This window comes from Megachile rotundata, chromosome 11 (genome assembly GCF_050947335.1).
Source record: "Megachile rotundata isolate GNS110a chromosome 11, iyMegRotu1, whole genome shotgun sequence".
NCBI classification, from domain to species: Eukaryota; Metazoa; Arthropoda; class Insecta; order Hymenoptera; family Megachilidae; genus Megachile; species Megachile rotundata.
This window is the reverse complement of record NC_134993.1, coordinates 13,683,358-13,703,008: the sequence shown is the minus strand read 5'-3', so window position 1 is coordinate 13,703,008 and position 19,651 is coordinate 13,683,358. Positions and strand designations below refer to the sequence as shown.

General features: G+C 33.1%; 5 protein-coding genes across 18 annotated transcripts; 3 read left to right on the top strand and 2 right to left on the bottom strand.

Moving 5' to 3' along the window:
- Positions 1-5,220: 5,220 nt before the first annotated feature.
- On the bottom strand, positions 5,221-10,060 carry LOC100875592 (protein Loquacious-like). 7 transcript variants are annotated; one of them, XM_012279121.2, is made up of 8 exons: positions 9,850-10,060; positions 8,763-9,090; positions 8,569-8,670; positions 8,227-8,362; positions 7,846-8,140; positions 6,990-7,139; positions 6,757-6,868; positions 5,221-5,437 (listed from the first exon to the last, which is right to left on the bottom strand). In XM_012279121.2, exons 2-8 carry the CDS (start codon positions 9,079-9,081, stop codon positions 5,301-5,303), a joined length of 1,251 nt encoding a protein of 416 aa, XP_012134511.1. In that variant the 5' UTR covers positions 9,082-9,090; positions 9,850-10,060; the 3' UTR covers positions 5,221-5,300. The 7 variants fall into 7 exon arrangements, with proteins under 7 accessions (XP_012134511.1, XP_012134510.1, XP_076393680.1 ...); XM_012279120.2 differs by having other exon boundaries at positions 9,860-10,059; XM_076537565.1 differs by lacking the exon at positions 6,990-7,139 and having other exon boundaries at positions 9,860-10,059.
- Mthfs (methenyltetrahydrofolate synthetase) lies at positions 5,520-6,885 on the top strand. Its single transcript, XM_003700539.3, has 6 exons — positions 5,520-5,559; positions 5,693-5,901; positions 6,011-6,266; positions 6,383-6,430; positions 6,498-6,685; positions 6,766-6,885. The coding sequence occupies exons 1-5, from the start codon at positions 5,535-5,537 to the stop codon at positions 6,674-6,676; spliced, it is 717 nt and encodes a 238-aa protein (XP_003700587.2). The 5' UTR covers positions 5,520-5,534; the 3' UTR covers positions 6,677-6,685; positions 6,766-6,885.
- Positions 10,061-10,671: 611 nt separating the features above from the next.
- Positions 10,672-14,581, top strand: tra2 (transformer 2). 8 transcript variants are annotated; one of them, XM_076537138.1, is made up of 5 exons: positions 10,672-10,830; positions 11,414-11,920; positions 12,180-12,394; positions 12,537-12,622; positions 13,977-14,581. In XM_076537138.1, the coding sequence occupies exons 1-5, from the start codon at positions 10,816-10,818 to the stop codon at positions 14,000-14,002; spliced, it is 849 nt and encodes a 282-aa protein (XP_076393253.1). In that variant the 5' UTR covers positions 10,672-10,815; the 3' UTR covers positions 14,003-14,581. The 8 variants fall into 8 exon arrangements, with proteins under 8 accessions (XP_076393253.1, XP_076393255.1, XP_076393252.1 ...); XM_076537140.1 differs by having other exon boundaries at positions 13,348-14,581; XM_076537137.1 differs by having other exon boundaries at positions 12,528-12,622.
- A 280-nt stretch (positions 14,582-14,861) lies between these two features.
- On the top strand, positions 14,862-17,462 carry LOC100875818 (Quiescin sulfhydryl oxidase 1). The gene is made up of 3 exons (XM_003700540.3): positions 14,862-15,277; positions 15,621-15,873; positions 15,945-17,462. The coding sequence occupies exons 1-3, from the start codon at positions 14,977-14,979 to the stop codon at positions 17,338-17,340; spliced, it is 1,950 nt and encodes a 649-aa protein (XP_003700588.3). The 5' UTR covers positions 14,862-14,976; the 3' UTR covers positions 17,341-17,462.
- A 684-nt stretch (positions 17,463-18,146) lies between these two features.
- On the bottom strand, positions 18,147-19,432 carry LOC143265382 (putative palmitoyltransferase ZDHHC24). Its single transcript, XM_076537142.1, has 2 exons — positions 19,294-19,432; positions 18,147-19,212 (listed from the first exon to the last, which is right to left on the bottom strand). Exon 2 carries the CDS (start codon positions 19,124-19,126, stop codon positions 18,269-18,271), a length of 858 nt encoding a protein of 285 aa, XP_076393257.1. The 5' UTR covers positions 19,127-19,212; positions 19,294-19,432; the 3' UTR covers positions 18,147-18,268.
- Positions 19,433-19,651: the final 219 nt, after the last annotated feature.

Below are 19,651 nucleotides of genomic sequence, written 5' to 3'. Positions count from 1 at the left end.
AATCAGAGCGCGAGGATTATTACGCGTTGGACTACTACGCGTCGAATATCCACGCGTTGGATATCCACATGCTGGATTACTACGCGTCAGATTACCACGCATTAGATTCCCACTCTTAGAATTACCACGCGTTGCATTATTACGCGTTGTATTACTACGCGTGGAATATGCAAGCGTTAGATTACTACGCGTTGGATATCCACACGCTGTATTAGTACGCGTTGGATTACTGCGCATTGGATTACTACGCGTAGGATTACCACGCGTTGCATTACCGCACGTTGCATTACTACGCGTTGGATTACCACGCGTTGGATATCCACATGCTGGATTACTACGCGTTAGATTACCACCCATTAGATTCCTACGCTTAGAATTACCACGCGTCGCATTATTACGCGTTGTATTACTACGCGTGGAATATGCAAACGCTAGATTACTACGCGTTGGATATCCACGCGCTGTATTAATACGCGTTGGATTACTGCGTATTGTATTACTACGCGTAGGATTACCACGCGTTGCATTACCACACGTTGCATTACTACGCGTTGGATTACCATGCGTTAGATATCCACATGCTGGATTACTACGCGTTAGATTACCACGCATTAGATTCCTACTCTTAGAATTACCACGCGTTGCATTATTACGCGTTGTATTACTACGCGTGGAATATGCAAGCGCTAGATTACTACGCGTTGGATATCCACACGCTGTATTAGTACGCGTTGGATTACTACGCAATGGATTACTACGCGTAGGATTACCACGCGTTGCATTACCACACGTTGCATTACTACGCGTTGGATTACCTCGCGTTGGATATCCACATGCTGGATTACTACGCGTTAGATTACCACGCATTAGATTCCTACTCTTAGAATTACCACGCGTTGCATTATTACGCGTTGTATTACTACGCGTAGAATAAGCAAGCGCTAGATTACTACGCGTTGGATATCCACACGCTGTATTAGTACGCGTTGGATTACTACGCGTAGGATTACCACGCATTGCATTACTACGCGTTATCCGAAGCCGTCTGCGTCTGCGCGCGCATCGCGCTCTGATTGGTCCGTGTTTCTCCTTAATAATTCAAAAACGAAGCTTCGAATCCCATTTCTGCAAAGGGAAATTTTACTCAAAATCAACTCCTCATTTTAGAGACACTAAGACACCCTGTATAGTTAATCGAGGTAATTAATTCTCACAGGGAATTAATCACATCGATTTACAATTTCGATCGATGGATCGACTCGATCTTGTATTGCCTCGAGGACCCCCCTCAATCAAGGAGGATCTACGAGTTTAACAGTTCAGAATACTTTATTCTAAGGGCGCATACACGATCGTAAAATTCGAAGAATCTATGACTAGGAATAGAAATTAAATAAATCACGAGCCACGGTCTATCAACAAAAAAAGAGATTTTGAAATAATTTTAGTATTCGAACCGTGCTCTCGTATCTCTAATGAAAAAAATAAATAAAAAAGAAACTTTTGTGAAGAAATAAGGTTGATTCTCCGGTGAAATATTCAGCAGACCTTCTAATTTCAGATCCTACGGATATGTTCCCTCAGAAAGTTCAATCGTTTCGAAACGTTATTTCGATCAATCTATTGGCACTAAAAATAAAAAAAAACTGCTTACAGACGAAGAATACAGTCAGATTCTCACCACGCGAAGCAGCGCTCTACAGTCAGAAAAATGATAAACGAACGTCGAAACAAAAACCTAATTCCATGAACTCTTTTTAGGAATAATAAATAATAACAACAAAAAATCACTCATTTCGCTCTACCATTATTATCATGATCATCGTCGTTCATATTCGAAACGATCCTATCACTCTTTCGTCTCTTCGTGATTTACCCTTAAATAATCTGCGGCATCAACCTAGTAATGAACTTTCGTCTACACGCATACACATTCTATACTTTGCATGTAAATAATGCCTATTTTCCAAAAGTGTGTATGAAATATGCTCCAACCAGGGAAATATCATGTCTCGAGACGCCATTCGATTGATAAGAAAGATACATCGTGATCGTATCAACCTATTCGCGTTACATTCAATACCAGTATATTAATATTACTGTTATAAATATTAATATTTTCGTTATTAACTGAACGCAACGCGAAGGTGCACACATTCGAAGATTTTTAATTTACAACCACGCTATATCTCTCGAATCCCATTTCTCCTCCTGTACACTCGTGTTTCATCGTTCCACTCATTCGTGTGCGACACTTTACAGAAACATTTTGTACTATCAACATACGGTCGCAGTTTCGTTCAGTATGCATACACTATTTCATTGAAATTTTCACTCTGTATTTGCATTTTACGTTCACTTTCGACTCGCTGTGAAACAAGGCTGAATCCAAAGAAAAATACTGTCAGCGGGAAAATAAAAGTTACTGGACGAAATTGCGTATGCACACTTCTAAGGTTTAGATCGATAATATCCCACAGGATAAATCCACGGTTGAAGTGCTGCGCATCATTCTTCATCTTCCTTCTTCACGTGTTCTACGCGATGTTACTCGTATTCTTCTATATTCAATGTAAGTCTGTTCCGGTGACGTCGACGCACTTAGGCAATTGAAAAATTCAATACACACGAGTATATAGTCATCGTACGAGATGTATCTTAATGAAGAAAATTCTTAACGATTAATCCTTACGCGTATTAATATATGATGCTTATGAGTTTATGAGCTACCATATTAAAGGAAAAAACATACACCACTGAAAGATTATATCGTTAGTAGCGATCGCTTTCATATACATATACTCGGATCGCCGAAAGCTACGTTTGCACTGTGCATACGCTTCGGTGACACGATGTTCAAATTAAGCGAATATCATTTCATTCTACTTTAACTCAGCTATTTTCAAGGATTTTTACTAACAAACATCAGTACTGTTCTAATGAAAAGTTGCAAAATAATTTTAGTATAGATACTAATAAAGCTAAGTCTACCAAGAAAAAATCCCTATAAAACAGCTCAATCGTAGAATGATTTTACACGCGTTGCAATGAACATCGTCACACCATATATAGATAGTGAAGCACATTAAAAACATAGCGTAAGCTAAGTAATATGCAAATATTGGAAAACCTCCACTAATTCTATGCAAAGTATAGCTTGTAGAATACCATTCATTAAAACTAGGACTTATATTATAATCCAGTTGCCTCCGCTTTCTTTTACGTGCATATATGACTGTGGGCTCTGCTCCACCACTACTACAAATTTGCTTTCATTTCGTGGAAAACAAATTCGTACAGAACCGTTTCTCATGACACTATTTATAGAAATGAGACTATTATTAACAGTCATAATTTTATGTACAATTTAACAAACTGGATGCAGTTCTCCTACTCTTCACGATCAGATAAGTTACGTGATAAAATTATAATCGAGCTCACTGTGCCCTGCCATGTCACATAGAATTGAAACAAGTGAAAATGATTTTTCGTCCTCTTCTGAGTAATTACACGTTAGTATAAAACAATTTCAGGCAAAAGTTTTTTGGTTATTCTTGCTATGACCGCGTCACCTGCAACTTTGCCGAGATACCAGTTGTCACTTCAATAGTTACATCGATTTTTGCAGACTGGTTAAAATTTATTTCAAAATGGATCAGAAATTGAAATAACTTTTACCACATCCTCTCCACGTAATTTATCAACAGTGTAATCAAGTAAATTGGCAAATTTGCGTGTGACTACGGTAAGTACAGGCTTTGTTCGTGCCTCTGGCAGCGAACATTTAAGAATATGTACATGTACATATGCTGAAAGGATTTAAAAAATCATTTTTACTTGTTGAATCGTGGTGGCCTCCTCAATCGTGGTATCAACTCTGTCCTAACAGTCCTAGCATAATTCGGAGTAGCATACTGATCAGTCACAGCAATCGGACTCTGCAGACTTTGAATGAACATCGGCGAGTCCTGTAATTGTCCAACGCTCGCTGCCTGATACTGATACTGACTGTTCGCTATGTCCGCTGTCGGGTAATGATTTGGCTGCACGAATTGAGGAGGGTTATCGTACTGCGGATACGGAATCGAACTCTCCGCAGAGAACTGAGGAATTACTGGGTTCACGTTCACCGGTGTAGTCGCGAAACTTCCAGGATCGTAAGTCTGGTACTGATTCAGCTGTCCAATTTGCGTCGTGCTGAACGGGGGAGACTGAGGGAACTGAGACGTGTCTGGGAATAGCACACTCGCAACGGTCGGTTGAGGAAAGCTTTCTGGCCTGGGATAAGGTGACATGTTTGCCGTCACGTTGCTTAAGCTTTGAACGTTTGGAATTCCAGCTATCTGAGACGTGCCGTAACTGTGGAAGGTTTGACGGCTATGGTCTAAATCTTTCACGCCGCTCTGCAACGAATTTGCTACGTTCAGCTTCGATTTGGAGTTTGGACCTCCTATTTCGTTATGCTTGGTCCTTGCTTCCGTCACGAACGGATGGCGAACGTTTACGATACTCTGCGGGGCACGTAACGGTGGGAAATTAATGGGTGCCATTTTCGACGCAGGGTTCTGTTGCTCGAGTGCCTTTCTGGCTACAGCGAAAGCGGTGTTATCGTTGCGTGAAGCTGGTCGAGAATGGTGAGTGCTGGAAGTCCCGTGATTCTCTCTGTGTAATGCTTGAACAGAGGATTGATTTACGAATCTCGACGACAAATTGTTCATGGGTGTGCTATTCCTCGCCTTGTAGTCTTGGCTGTTCACGGATGATTCTTTGTAATCAGGTTGCATCTGATAATTCTTCATTTTGGAATCGATTTCGCTGGAATACTTTTTGGTAGAATAATCTTTGGATTTGGATGCGCTCTCATGAGGGACATTACCACCAACACAGACTGCAGAAACACCTCGTACACTACTGAAGGTAGAACTGGATTGATTTGTGGTTACAATGGATGTACTCTTGGAAAGTTGTTCGTTAGCTTTCAAGTTTTCGTTATTTCCATTGTTTTTCTTTATGGATGAATTTATTCTATTTGTAGAAACTGTAACGTTTGTTGATGTGGTAATTGTGTTTAATGTGGCATCTTTGTTGGGTATTGTAGTATTTACTGCTCTGACTGATGGCTTGGATAATCTACTTTTGTTCCCCACATGATCAAGCTTTTGACTATTTTTACCCTTATCCAATACTTGATTGTTTACTGATAGTATCTTGGGATCTGTGTTGTTGTTCTGATTTTTGGACAGCAAGTTGTTATGGGATTTACAGTTGATAGTGACAGCTGGCAGGAGCGAAGCGCTGGCTCACTTCTTGGTCATGATTTTCAGATATTCCAAAGCGTTCTGAGCAGCACTAGCTTGAGCATCTTTACTAGTAACACCACAACCATAGCAAACTGCTACTGGCAATGTAGACAGTTGCACAAGGCACTGGCATTTACCTGTAACATTAAGAAATAGTCATCTATCTAATCCAGATTTTATTTCTATTAATAACACATAAAATTCTGTTGTAATTTTCTTAAAATTGTATATAAAATGACAAAATGTAAAATAAAAAAAGGTAATTAAAATAACAAAAGCGTAGAAAATTATTACAAGAAATAACATAAAAAATATTTGCCAATTTATATCAAATGTACACTGGTCACTGAAATACGTCATATGTAATGTAGCTTATGATAATTATGTCATAGGTCATATGTCAGACAAAATAAACAAGTTGGTGCCACATAGCTTATATAAACCTGACAGAGAGGGTTTTTTCTTAAGGGGTTGTAAAGACACAGGAGCCATGTGTGGAATTAGATCTGCCAAACTTACTTTACGTAAACAAATGAAATACATAATTGCACAATTAAGTGCTGATGAGAAACAAAGACAATCAAGAAAAGTATTTGAAAAAGTAAGTACTTAAAGGAAACAAGTAGTTTATTCATAGCAAGGATATAAGAGGTTATGTCATACATAGATTATAGATTTTATAAATTTTGATAAGTTTTACTTATTTACAGTTATGCTCTCTAAAACAATTTCAAGAAAGTAAAAGAGTTTCTGTGTATTTGAGCACAGAAGATGAAATTAATACAATACCAATACTAAAACATATGTTTAAACTGAACAAGGAAGTATTTGTTCCTAGATATAAAGGAAAACAAATGGAAATGGTTAAACTATCTTCAATGGAAGATTATGAAAAATTACCATTAACTAAATGGTGTATTAAACAACCAAGCATCAATGAAATCAGAGAAAATGCTTTAGAAACTGGTAAGGTTTCCAACTATTAATTTACATAAGCATGTTTCATTTTATTCCACTGCTATTTTCAAATTATTTATACATAACATAAAAAATAATGCTTGGGAAAATGACTCATGTTACAGGTGGATTGGATTTAATACTTTTACCAGGTGTTGCATTTACTGTTACTGGTAAGACAATTATAATTTAAACAAATTACTTAAAATGGAAAATATTTATGATGATATAATATTATAGGAAAACGTTTGGGACATGGAATGGGTTATTATGACAGATTTTTGGAAAAGTGTATAAAGAACCAAGAAAAAAGACCACACATGATTGCAGTGGCATTTAATGAGCAGTTACGTGAAGATATTCCCATATCTGAAAGTGATGTACTTTTGGATCTTGTACTTACAGAGAAAAGTGCTTGACAAAATAATGTGTGTCCTTTTTATTTTTGTTTTTAACCCGAATGTACTTTTTTGAAATATAAAAATAATTAACAACTTACCACTTATAGATTTTTCTTCGATATCAACATAAGTTACTTCAAATTGCTGCTCTGAAGCAATTTCTTGCAAAAACTGTACCAAATTTACATCGCCATCGTTCAAACAAGTGTTCTATAACAAAAATGTTTATTAAAGAAAATTTTTAAACGTTAATGAATTTAATATGATAATTTTTTTTCATTAAAACTTCTTAAAAACAAAGGATATTTTCATAATTAATTAAGCTACAAACCTGTAATTCAAAAAGCTTAACACCAGTTGATGATTTCAGACTTTTATGAAATTGTGAGACTTTAAGGCTATGAATAGTAGTTAAAGTTGAAATTTTGCTACCTTTCAGTTCAGCGTAACGGGCATTCACATTTGCATTTCTTTGTAAAACCTATAACGGACAATTAATAAAAATTTAATTACATGCTCATCATTGGAGATAATTCACCAATGACTGCACTTATATTAAAAGTAATATGAAGTGGAAATGATCCAAGCGTGTTTATCGTTGAAAATATATTGCTGTGTAAATGATTTTTAGTATAAGTACACATACATATTACACACATGTCTTGTTTTAAAAATTATCCGTTATAGATTCAAGGTGATCAGAAAGGTAGCATATATTTCATAATACTGCCTACAGTGCCAAATCACTTCCACTTCACTAAACATACACACACATACACAACAAAAACTATTCACAAACAAAGACACAGTAACAACCTATGTAAAGACATGTTGATATTATCTCAGTACACCTGTCCCATAATTTATGCTCAAAATACATTCCATGTCATATTTTCTTTGTATGATAGGAAATTACAAAAATTAATAATCACAAAAAACATACAAACAAATACAAATTTAAATTTTACTTGTTATTGTTGCATTTAAAAGAAATCAATCTTTTCTCTATTATTAAAAATATTTTACATTTCCTTTTAAGCTTACTATCATATTCAAAAGTACTATGCAAATTTAGAAGTTAGGGTACAGAATTTAGAAATATATAAACCATCCCATTAAAAATCTTAACATATAATACATTTCCTTTTAACAAATTGCATACATATAACAATAAGAAATATTCTTACCTCATCTTCATCCACGTTGGAACTCTCTGTATTCATATCGTGTAAAGCTTGCCACATTTTATGAGCTGCATGCCTCTTTGCTACTTTTTTACTTTTTCCCTGGCCAACCTCTCGATATTTTAAAATAGAACAAACAATGGTAAACTGTCTCTCATGTGGAAGACCTTCCTCGTTTTCCATTGTATATTTCGGTGGGGGCCAATGACGTGACATACACATTTCTTGTAATGCTCCAATTGGGTTTGTGATTAATGTTTCTTCTCCATATCCTGATAATTCTTGCAGATTCTCAGAACTGTATAAAATTAAAAATTATACTAATTTTTTCAAACAAATAAATAATACAATATAATAAGAATATATGTTGTTATCAATTATTACTCTGGTATATTATTTTGAAGTGGAGAATCTGGAGTATCGCTATTTAATCTACACAATTTATCCAGTACAGCTCTTGCAGCAGCATGTTTTGCTTCCTTTTTTGACTTTCCAGTCCCCATTGCTGAAACAATTGGATCTGCTTCAATTGTCAAATACTTATCACTTACTGCTTGCATTATATGGTCAAATATATATAAACATGATGAATAATTCCTATTAAAAATATATATTTAACTCTTTGACTGTGAAAGATGCATATACATCCTCACACATCCATTAATACATACAAAAGGTATACATGTACACCAAGTCTAGTCTTTTTAAACACATTTATTACCTTACTTGTTGCCCTCCTGTCATGGAAAACCAATTGAACAAATATCAAGAACTGTCTCAATGTCTTGCCACCTTTCACAATAGAAACTTCTAATTTGAGAATGGTTCCTTCATAAAGCATACCACAGTCAAAGGGTTAAATTTTAACTTTAAATAATTGTAGATCTTAATAATATTTATCATCAAAATTAGATACAAACCAACAATATCAGCAACAGTGACACGATAACGAAAAATAGGCTCATGGATAGCACCTTCTACTTGTATTAGTTCATACTTTGGTGTTGTACCCCTACGAGAAAGCAATTCCTGAAGAATAGAAACTGGTGTTTTGTTGGTCAGTGACTTCATCTCCAATTGAGCAGCCTCACTTATTGGAAGTTTTTCCACCATTAAACTGTGTAACGATAATCGAAGTCTGCTACGCCGGTTAACATTATTCGAATGATTAGGAACCCCACCACCTACATTGGCCATCATATTAGGCCCAACCTGTTGTGGCTGATGCATTTCTTCCATTTTTGCGATCTAAAAACGAACAAAAAATTACATATATTTAATTTATATGTTCTTTTATAAATATTTCATTAATTACATTTTAAGATATTAAGCTCACTATTAAGTAAATATTTAATTGTATTTAAATTGGAAATCAGGATGGTAAAACCACTAAAAAGCAGTTATGTAAATAAAACTTACAGATGTTGATATATTGTAAACATTAAAATCTAATCATTTAGCTGATTGAAACAAATCAGTTGCAAACAAGTTTATTTAATACTAAAACCAATCATTTCTGTTAGAACAGCTATAATTTACAAACATGTTGTTGATAAATAAGTAAGATTTTTAATGATCTGTCAAATGTTATCTTTAATTCCACCAATTAATCATTTACAAAAATCTTGTGATTGAAAAAACACAAAATGATACAAAATTAAGATTACATATAAAACCACGATGAGTTTTTAATAACAATGAAGTTTCAACAACATCTAGACAATTCTAATTGTTGATTAATCCGAGTTCTATGCAGTATAAAACGGTAGGAAAACCGGCTGGCGGCCATGATTGTAATAAAATTCATTGATTAATTCTAGTACGTGAAGCACAGAAAATACAACAATAAAATATAAAGCTTAAGTCTGATGGTGATTCCAATGAAAATAAAGTCGATCACGATTTTTATCGCTGTCAGTGTTCTATTTAAAACGACGATACCTAAAGGGTACATAAACCAACCGGTTACACTATCGTCCGCTACAAGATATCAAAAAATCTTACTACCTTTACTCACAATTTTCAAACGTTTTATATAAATAAACTGGCTCCTGAACAGGCCAATTCCTATGCGAAAAGCGAATCCCGCTTTTTGTGACCGATCCAAGTCTCACAAAAAGCTTGATCCGTTTGACGACAGAAAAATGGTTTGCTGACTACCGGAGAATCTTCCTCGTTTCTGGTTCTGCCGCAGTATGCGATGTGAAGTTTTTCTAGACACGAAAGCACGCGCACCTTTCTGCGCAGGTGCATTACTGGCGGTTTTATGGAAACGAGTTTTCTTCATTATAATTCAAATCAAATATAAATTGTTTATTGAAGCCTGAATCACAAATAACATCTGTTCATTGATTTCAATAACATGTCTCATATTGGATACTTAAAACATGCAATGATGAGCGTGGTAAACTTCCTTTAAAAAAAATAGCAGCGTAATAGAAAGAAGTACCACTGTTCAATAATTTTCAGTGGTGAATTTTTAAATTTAGACCCTTAGAAATTTGAAAATTTAAAAATTTAAGCGTTCAGAATTTTTGGAAATCTTTTTCAAAACAAAGTAGACTACATTGTTCAGTTGTTTAACGCATTTCATTGAAACTGTTAGTCTGAGCAAAATGATCCTAAATAAAAATAGAATATATATGTAAAATTAATAAGTTAAATTGCAATATATTTTGCTTGCTTAGTTATATAAAATTTTTAAAGTGTTAAAAACATTCTTTTGTGTTTAAACTGGCGCCATTTCATTAAATGAATCGCCATTTTCAATAGAAACCACCGTGTCTTGGCAACACCGGATGTTGGCGCATTTCGCATTTGTATACCTAGAATCATCATTTCCGGTTGTTACCCGCTGAAACGGTCGAAGGATTGTACGCCATTACTACACACTGACGCTGCATCGTATTATTTGAAACATTTCATTGATTTTTAAAGCATTTCGTTAAATTTGTTTATATTAGAACTTTCGTAATGAGTGACATCGAGGTAATTTCCATATTCTACTTACTGAAATAAGAATTTTATGTATAATTTTAGATAGTTTGCAACCGTAAGGATATGCGGCGAACTACAGCCATTATCGATCCATAAACGTTCATCTGTATTTTACATTTATATCATAATTTTAATAACATATTTTACATTTTGACATTGGATAATTCATATAATCAATTTGAAATGTATTATTACATTTTTAACTTTTCAAGATATATTTGTTAATGTAAATACAATGTCTTGACTGCAGACTAGAAGGTTAAGCATTTTAGGCTTAACTAAAGTGTATTTGAAAACAATTTATTGTATTTCATACACATTAATCCTTTCACATAGAATTTTATACATTTCATTATGAATAATTCGAATTGAACAAAGGTTTATGTGTTTCTCAACAATTTTTAACACCAGAATTTTTTTAAGCATTTCTTGGAACACAAAATCCGTTTAGTGTGAAAGGATTAATCAGTTTTGCATGTAGTCAACTTGTAAATGTTTAATATATGTTCACTGCCCATTCAGCATTGTATTACACCATAAATTATGTATATTTTAATATATTTTGTTTTTCCAGAGAAGCGGTAGTCGCAGTGCAAGTCCTCGGAGACCACGAACAGCAGATGGAGGATTAAGAGATTCACGTTCACATTCAAGATCACGCAAATCGCGTGAACGCAAAGAATCTCATCGGCCAGTGAAAGAATATTCCAGATCAAGAAGTCGTTCTGTATCCAGAGGAAGGAAGTCATATCGCAGTAGCAAGTACGCTAGTGCAGGTCATCGTGGTAGTAGTCGCAGTCGTAGTCGTACTCCTTACAGGGGTGGACGATACTCTCGAAGCAGATCTCGTTCATACTCTCGCTCACGTTATTCCCGCGAACGTGATAGGAATATTTATCGTTCACACTCTCGCAGTCCAATGTCTTCTAGACGACGCCATGTTGGTAACAGGGACAATCCTAATCCCTCTCGATGCTTAGGTGTATTTGGACTTTCTATTTTCACTACTGAACAGCAAATATATCACATCTTTTCCAAACACGGACCCGTCGAACGAGTGCAAGTTGTATTTGATGCAAAGGTAATTAAACATTTACCCAATATAAACTTAAATATTTGTCATATTATTTGGATGATGTTAATGAAATCATAATGTAACCCTTTAAGTATTATTTTAAAAGGGGTAGAATAAGGTGCCAGAGATTTAGAACATTCATGCATCAAGGTTACGTGAAAAGTTAAAGGCCTCTGGTTACATATATGAAGACAGATGATAGTATAATAAAGTAATATTTATCTTGTTTATTTTGTGAGAGGTAATGTGAACTTTTGTGTTCCAGACTGGACGTTCCAGAGGATTCTGCTTTGTATATTTTGAATCAGCTGAAGATGCTAAAGTTGCAAGGGAACAATGTACAGGAATGGAAATAGACGGCCGAAGAATAAGGGTGGCCTTCTCAATCACACAGCGAGCTCATACGCCTACGCCCGGAATTTACATGGGAAAACCTACACATTTGCACGACAGAGGCTGGGATGGTCCTAGACGTAGAGAGTAAGTTAATCAGCCTCAATATCTTGTACATATCAGCCATGACTAGGAATACTTGGTCATGCATGTTTTTACAATACAATCATTTAGTCTTAGAAAGTAGTAGAATTGTAATTATTTTATTTTTAAAAAGAAGTAGTTACAGAGGAAGTTACCGACGTTCGCCCAGTCCATACTACAGTCGTCGACGTTCGCGCTATGACAGATCCAGATCGCGTTCCTATTCTCCGCGTAAGTTTGCTTTTAGTTCTTTTACAAAACCTAATATAAGCAGTCTACATGGATATGTGTCTCCTTTGAAATAATACTTCTGTCACATAACATACGATCAACCTAAATGCATACACGCAGAATGTAGAAATAAAAGCTCATTGATTTGATATTGTATAATTCGCTAAAACCTTTTCTTTTAGTTTTCCTGTTTATTTTTTGTCTTTGCAAAGCACATAATATTACGACACAATGTATAAATATGTATCATGTAACATGTATTAAACTTATTTTCATTCTATCTACAATTTAAAAAATACAGGAACATTAAAATAACTTTATATATAAAAATATACTAATACATTGTTATGATTCACAAGGTCATCAACAGTAAATATATATAGATTAAATTCACGTAAAAGAATTAAATGGGAAGTCATTAAGTATCACTTGTATACAATGTACAGATGATATACAAGTTAGTAGCTTTTGTAATTGAAGCTGTAAGTGGTTCTAAAATTTATGGGTATAATCATTTATACCAAAAGTTAATTTGGATTCATATTTTCGTAGACCGCTTATATTTAGTTGAAGCAAAATGTTTAAGTACAAATAAGTAGTTAAATTAGCAAGAATGGAAGGCAGGAGCATCAAGGAATGCATCCAATAAATCGTACGGTAGTAACTAAGTGTAACCCGTAACATGGGTCAAACAATCATAGTTTTTGTTGCTTAATGAATTTCAGGTCGATATTAAGTGACACGAGTGTGATGCGAGAGGCCAGGTGTTTGGGAGACCATTTGTGTGACTTGACCCTTTGACCTCAAATTTCTTCTAACAATATTGTACCGGGTCAAAAAATGCAAACGCTACATTCTTACTACTATTCTTACCTTACCTAATTCTGCATCATATGCAATTAATATATGGCATTTAAATTACGATATTGTACAATATCAATTAATGAGATCATTTAATATGCGAAGGGTGTAGCATATTCTTTGCATGAAACAGTAAGGTTAGAATGGACATAAGAAACCTTATTTTCATAATGTTTTTATTGCTTCCTAACAAATTTTTATGAAGATAAGGTTTATTGTATTGTAACAGTATGACGTTGATATGTGAAGGTTGGAATATAATTTAATTTGCATCTTTCTTTGACAATTTGATTATTTGCTGAAAAGAAGTTGTATTCCAGCCGTTTGGACAGTAAATATCACTGGAAAAACGTGATATGAATCTGGAGACTATGGTATTTCTAAATGTTTATATGAAAAAAAAGAAACACATTACACACAGAAAGAACGAAACAAAACAAAAATAAAATTAAAAATAGAAGTAAGTTCTCTAACCTGTTTGTTTGTTTATAAGGTTTTGAATCAAGAGGTATTGGATGATAGAGGGAAGTTTGAAGTTTCACTCTGAAAAAATGAAAGTTTTGAAAAGTTGAAGACAAGATATCTGAAGATGTTTGTCTTGCTCGAATTTCGAAGATCCAAAGGTTTTTCGCGCTTGTGACAAAGAATATGATCCGAATCACATTCATTACCGGCTGAGAAGTCTCAAGCCTAGAAGAACTGCAAGCACTCTGTAAAAAGCAAGCCTCAAGACAGTACGAAATCGTTGATCGTCAGGCCCCCGACCTGGACAAGCCAGTGGTTGGGGGTGAAACTGGTCGAACGTTTCCGAAAATGTTCAAGAAGCATCGAAATCTTTTATGAGTAGGGAAGAGCGTAAGGTGCTCCAAGGTTTATACCGATCATATTCTTTATCAGTTGATTTGGTTAAATGGCATATCCGTAATTAGGTGTTTATAAAATAAAATAAACATATATACCTTTATCCCTATTCCCTCCACCATCCCATAACCTCCTTATATATCCTTAAGGGTGTCATCCTATTGTTTTCATTTTGTATAGGTATAAGCAGCGGTCATTCATATTGAAACTACTAATAAACAGTGTTTTTGATATAAATGACTATATATTTGAAATTTATCATTAAAAAACCTTTTTCATTATTAATAAATTTTTAAGAACTATCATAATCTGTTTAATTTTATGTAAATACTTGAACTTTGTTATAATTTTAATTACTTGAAAATTCTCTTGGTAATAAAACTGATTTTGATTAACGTTATACGTGTCATATAAAATTTTTAACTTGTGTCAGTTTTTGAAGTATATTAACATTATACGTTACAGTAAGAGATTCTAGAATTTAGAGTACATTTCATTTAATTTTTGAAGTATGTTAATAAATTAGAAAGAGTACCTTTTTCAAATTGTTCATGGAAACCGACCTTATGAACAGATGTCGTGTTGAAAGCGCCTTCATAAAAATGTGAAGTTTTGTATCTACTCGAGCAGAGATGCGTTCGAGAGAAGGAAATATGGAACGTTTTGGTGTTGATTTGTTATTGAGATTATGGTTAATTGGTACAATAATTGTGAGTTGCAATGCAGCAGTATCAAAAAGATCCTATGAAAGTCAAATTCCGACCCAAGGATTATACAATGCCAGTGATAATGTAGTTATTTTAAACGTTACTAATCTTAAATCCTCTATCTATGGTGACACAAAAGGTTGGTTAGTTGAATTTTATAATAGTTGGTGCGGTTATTGTGTCCGATTTGCACCTTTATGGAAAGATATTGCTAATGATATTTACGGTAAGTAAAACTTTTTTATTATTAGAAAATGTAATAAGTACATAAAGAAAGCTACTATTATCACATATTTGCATTTTTATATATATACTTATCTTCAATGAATGGTGTTATCACTTGCATATTTACATTTATCTTTGATAGGTTATTGGTTTTGTCTATATTTGTATACTTATCAGAAGTATTTACTTACTAATGTACTTATCTTAATGTAAGCAAATTATAAGTGTGTCATAAATAATAAGTTTGTATATGTCATAATGTTTGATAATTAATATACTTTATATGTTCAATTTGAAACTTAAAACTTGTTGATCATGCAAAAACTTTAATCATTTTTTTTAAGGATGGAGAGATATTGTAGTAATCGCTGCAATAGATTGTGCAGCAGATGAGAATAATCAAATTTGTCGTGAATATGAAGTTATGTATTATCCACTGATTAAATACTTCTCTGTAAATGCAAATCCATCGTCATTAGGTTTGACAATGGCAAAATTTGATAGTGTTGAAGAGTTTAGACATAATTTAACTGATTTGTTGGTAAAAGAACAACAAGAAGGACGGGGAACTTCATGGCCTAACATTACACCATATAGGTATATGAACTTACATATTGTATCTATTTTGTTTCTTACAAATGGGATTAATTATTTATATTATATTATAGAAATTATGAAATAACAAATATTTGGAAATGGGTGCCAAATACTGTGAAATATTACTTTCTATTGTTTGAAAAGACAGATTCACATTTGGGTGCAGAAGTAATATTAGATATGCATAAAATTACAACAATACAAATAAGAAGGGTATTGTCTGATAATGAATTACTCTGTGAAACAAATAAGATTACCAATTTTCCAAGTTTGATAGTTTTCAGTCGTAATGAGACACAGAAGTTTCTCAAAATTAAAGTAGCCACAAGAGATGGTATATATAATACTATCAAAGAATTCGTGGCTTCTAAAGGTGAAAATATAGATGAAATAAGCTCTACAAAGAGTCATTCAATGGAATTTGAAAATCGTAATCCACAAACCAATAATTCAAAACACTTACAAGTAACAACAAAACCGCAGAGCACAGAGATTACTAATGACTATCTGTATCAACTAGATTTAGAAAATACTATAAGATATTCCATTAGTCATGAAATTCCATTACATAAAACAATAAAGGGCGAAAAAATGGATGCATTAAAAAAGTATTTAAATGTATTAGCTGAATATTTTCCTCTAAGACATGGCAACATCTTTCTGGAAACAATTTATGATGTTGTTAAAAAAAGAGACAATATATCAGGAGAAGAATTTAGCCAGATAATAAAATCTATAGAAGAAGAAATGTCTCCAATATATTCTGGTCCTTCACAATGGGTTGGATGCAAAGGGAGTAAAGAAGGATATCGTGGATATCCATGTGGTCTTTGGACAATGTTCCATATGTTAACAGTTAATTATGCTATTATAAGAAAGAGCACTGAACATGAACCAAGAAAGATATTAGAAGCAATGTATGGTTATATAAAATACTTCTTTGGATGTGCTGATTGCTCACAACATTTTGTACAGATGGCTACCAAAAATAAAATATTTGATGTTTCTAATGACAATGAGAGTATTTTATGGCTATGGTCAGCACATAATGAAGTAAATGCAAGATTAGCAGGCGATGCTACGGAAGATCCGAAACATAAAAAAGTTCAGTACCCCATAATTGAACATTGCCCAAATTGCAGATTTGATAATGGTACTTCTTGGAATGAAGAAAATGTTTTGAAATATCTCACGGCAAAATATAGTTACAAAGGAATAAATTATTATGGTTCAGTTGAACAGAATAAAAATACTGGTAGTAAAATGAAGATAAGACAAGAAAGACTGGTGCTTAGTAAATATACGAGCAACAAGAAGATTGGATGGGATTTCACAATTTTTGATATAAGTATTTGTGTTGTTTTATATATTGCATCTGCTGTTATACTTATATTAGTTTGCATAAAATTTGCGGTAAAAAGAACATACAGAAAAAGAGCTTACATCAGTCTACTTGGCAAAGTATAAATTTTATTTTTCTTGATTGGAACTCGTAAAAAATTTATAAGACAACAAACAAGAAATTGATGAAGACATAACTGTGCTCGTTAATGTATTGTACATATTTTATGTCTCTTTTTTTAATATATCTCATCTTTTTTTATACACAAACATAGCATTGATACATAGTTTTATCTGTTTTTTTTTTTAAACCATGTTGACTGTAGTTGTTTCATGTAGAATATAGTGGCACATATTTATTTTGCTTTGATATAAACATTGTATACTTTAACTATTAGAGTAAAGAATACATGGTGACAATTATTTAAGTTTAGTATGTAAAATTTATTCATTCTTTTGCTGTAATCTTTCCATAATTTAATATTTGCTTATAGATAGAAAGTTTTAAAGCTCAATATAAATATTGTAATTTAAGACTATTGCAAAATAGAAAATATACATTACAGATATTTAAGGCTATTGTAAAATATCCTGTGTTAATAATGATTTTAAACTAGTCTTATCAATGTACAATGCATTATGTATAATATTTATTGAAACTAAATATTGACAGTGATGAAGTCTCTTGTATGTGAAAATTTCACACTTGTTTTTAATTAAATTAAGCTTTCTTTGTACATATTAAGATTTAATCCTTTCAGTGACATGCTAAAACATATCTTTTGTAATAATTCTTCATGTTTATATAACTTGTTTAATGATGAATAATAAATATGACCTGATTAATATGTATGTATTTAAATTTGTATCTTTGTAAATAATAAGGGACAGTGAAAGACAAAAATTAATGAAATTCGTACAACAGATGATAATAAGTTTAATAAACAATATATATATTTCAATGAACTTTAATAAAATTTTGTTTTATTTCTGTAATGCATTTGTGTATATTGTATGTATATATTTATTTTATAGAGAAATATACAATTGGTAATTATTTAGTTTTAGAATTGGTATATTGCCATGAACTTAACGTATCCCACACTACACCATTATGTGGTAACTGAGATTTCACATAAGGAAGTAGCAAAGCTAGATACCATCGTTCACCTAATACTTCTTTTATGTTTTGTTTCCAACCTAAATCATACATATGTATCTTTTTATTACTTTCATTAGCTACATTCCCGTTCAATATTAAACAAATATGATAAGTGCATAAAACTCCTGTGAACAACATTCCTACTGTAGATACAATGTACAAAAGTAAGTAAAATTGATCGATAGAGCCATCAAATCCAAAAACAAATATTGCTAAAGGAAAAACAATTTTTATAATTGACATTGGAAATTCAAAATGTATCCTATTCCAAATAAAGAAGTTATTGTAATAAAAACTATACATTGTTGCTATAAATAAATACAAAAGAAACATTATAAAGTATCGGTGATTATAATGACCAACACAACACCCGGTAAAAATACAATGGTGGTCCCTCTTTAAAATGCAAACATCACAAATTGAGCAATGCCAAGAACGTGGAGGTGCAAGTGTTTCACACGAGGCGCATAATCTCCAACCATCTTTAGTATTTGCAGCACTTATTGGCATAATATCTCTCCTAGTGCTGGTATCACAGAAAACTGTATATGTGAAATTTCCAACTATATTTAACATGATAAAATTCCCAAAAGAGAAATGTAAAATGTATAAAAGTGTGGGGTATTCATATATTGCTGGTAATACTACCCATAATTCGAACCAATATAACAGAGGCACGATTGTCAGTATAAAAACCATAGAAAAGAAATCACTTAGAGTACGAGGCCAAATTCTTTTCCGGATAATCATGTTTAATAATTTTCCTTTCACGAAGCACGTGATTCTTTTCGGTATACTTGTTATCGGTGTATGTTCATTTCACGTTATATCATAACCTACAATTTAATATTATACATTATTCTTTTTATCGAATTACCTATTTTTTGTTGTATTTAATACTTTTACGTGTTACATACCTTTAGTTGTTTTATCAAGTCCATTCTTTTGAGCATGTATCAATATTCATTCAACAAGAGAACATAAATAGTTCACGCACCGCGGCTAACTTCAATATGTTCCCCACTATCAAACAGTCCCCCTCTACTCTACTCTCTTTTGGCTTCATATATGGTGAACAAATATATATGAATAAAAAGAAGTGATGTATAGTAACCTTGACAGTAGCAATATTCGACCAACACAAAATTTCCAAACTTAAAAAATTCTTAAATTTTCAAGTCTTTATATCCTTCACCTCTTTATGACTATGGTCATACTTTGTAAAAAATGAATTAAAAAATAAAGGATCCCTGGGTATATACAGATGCCATAAAA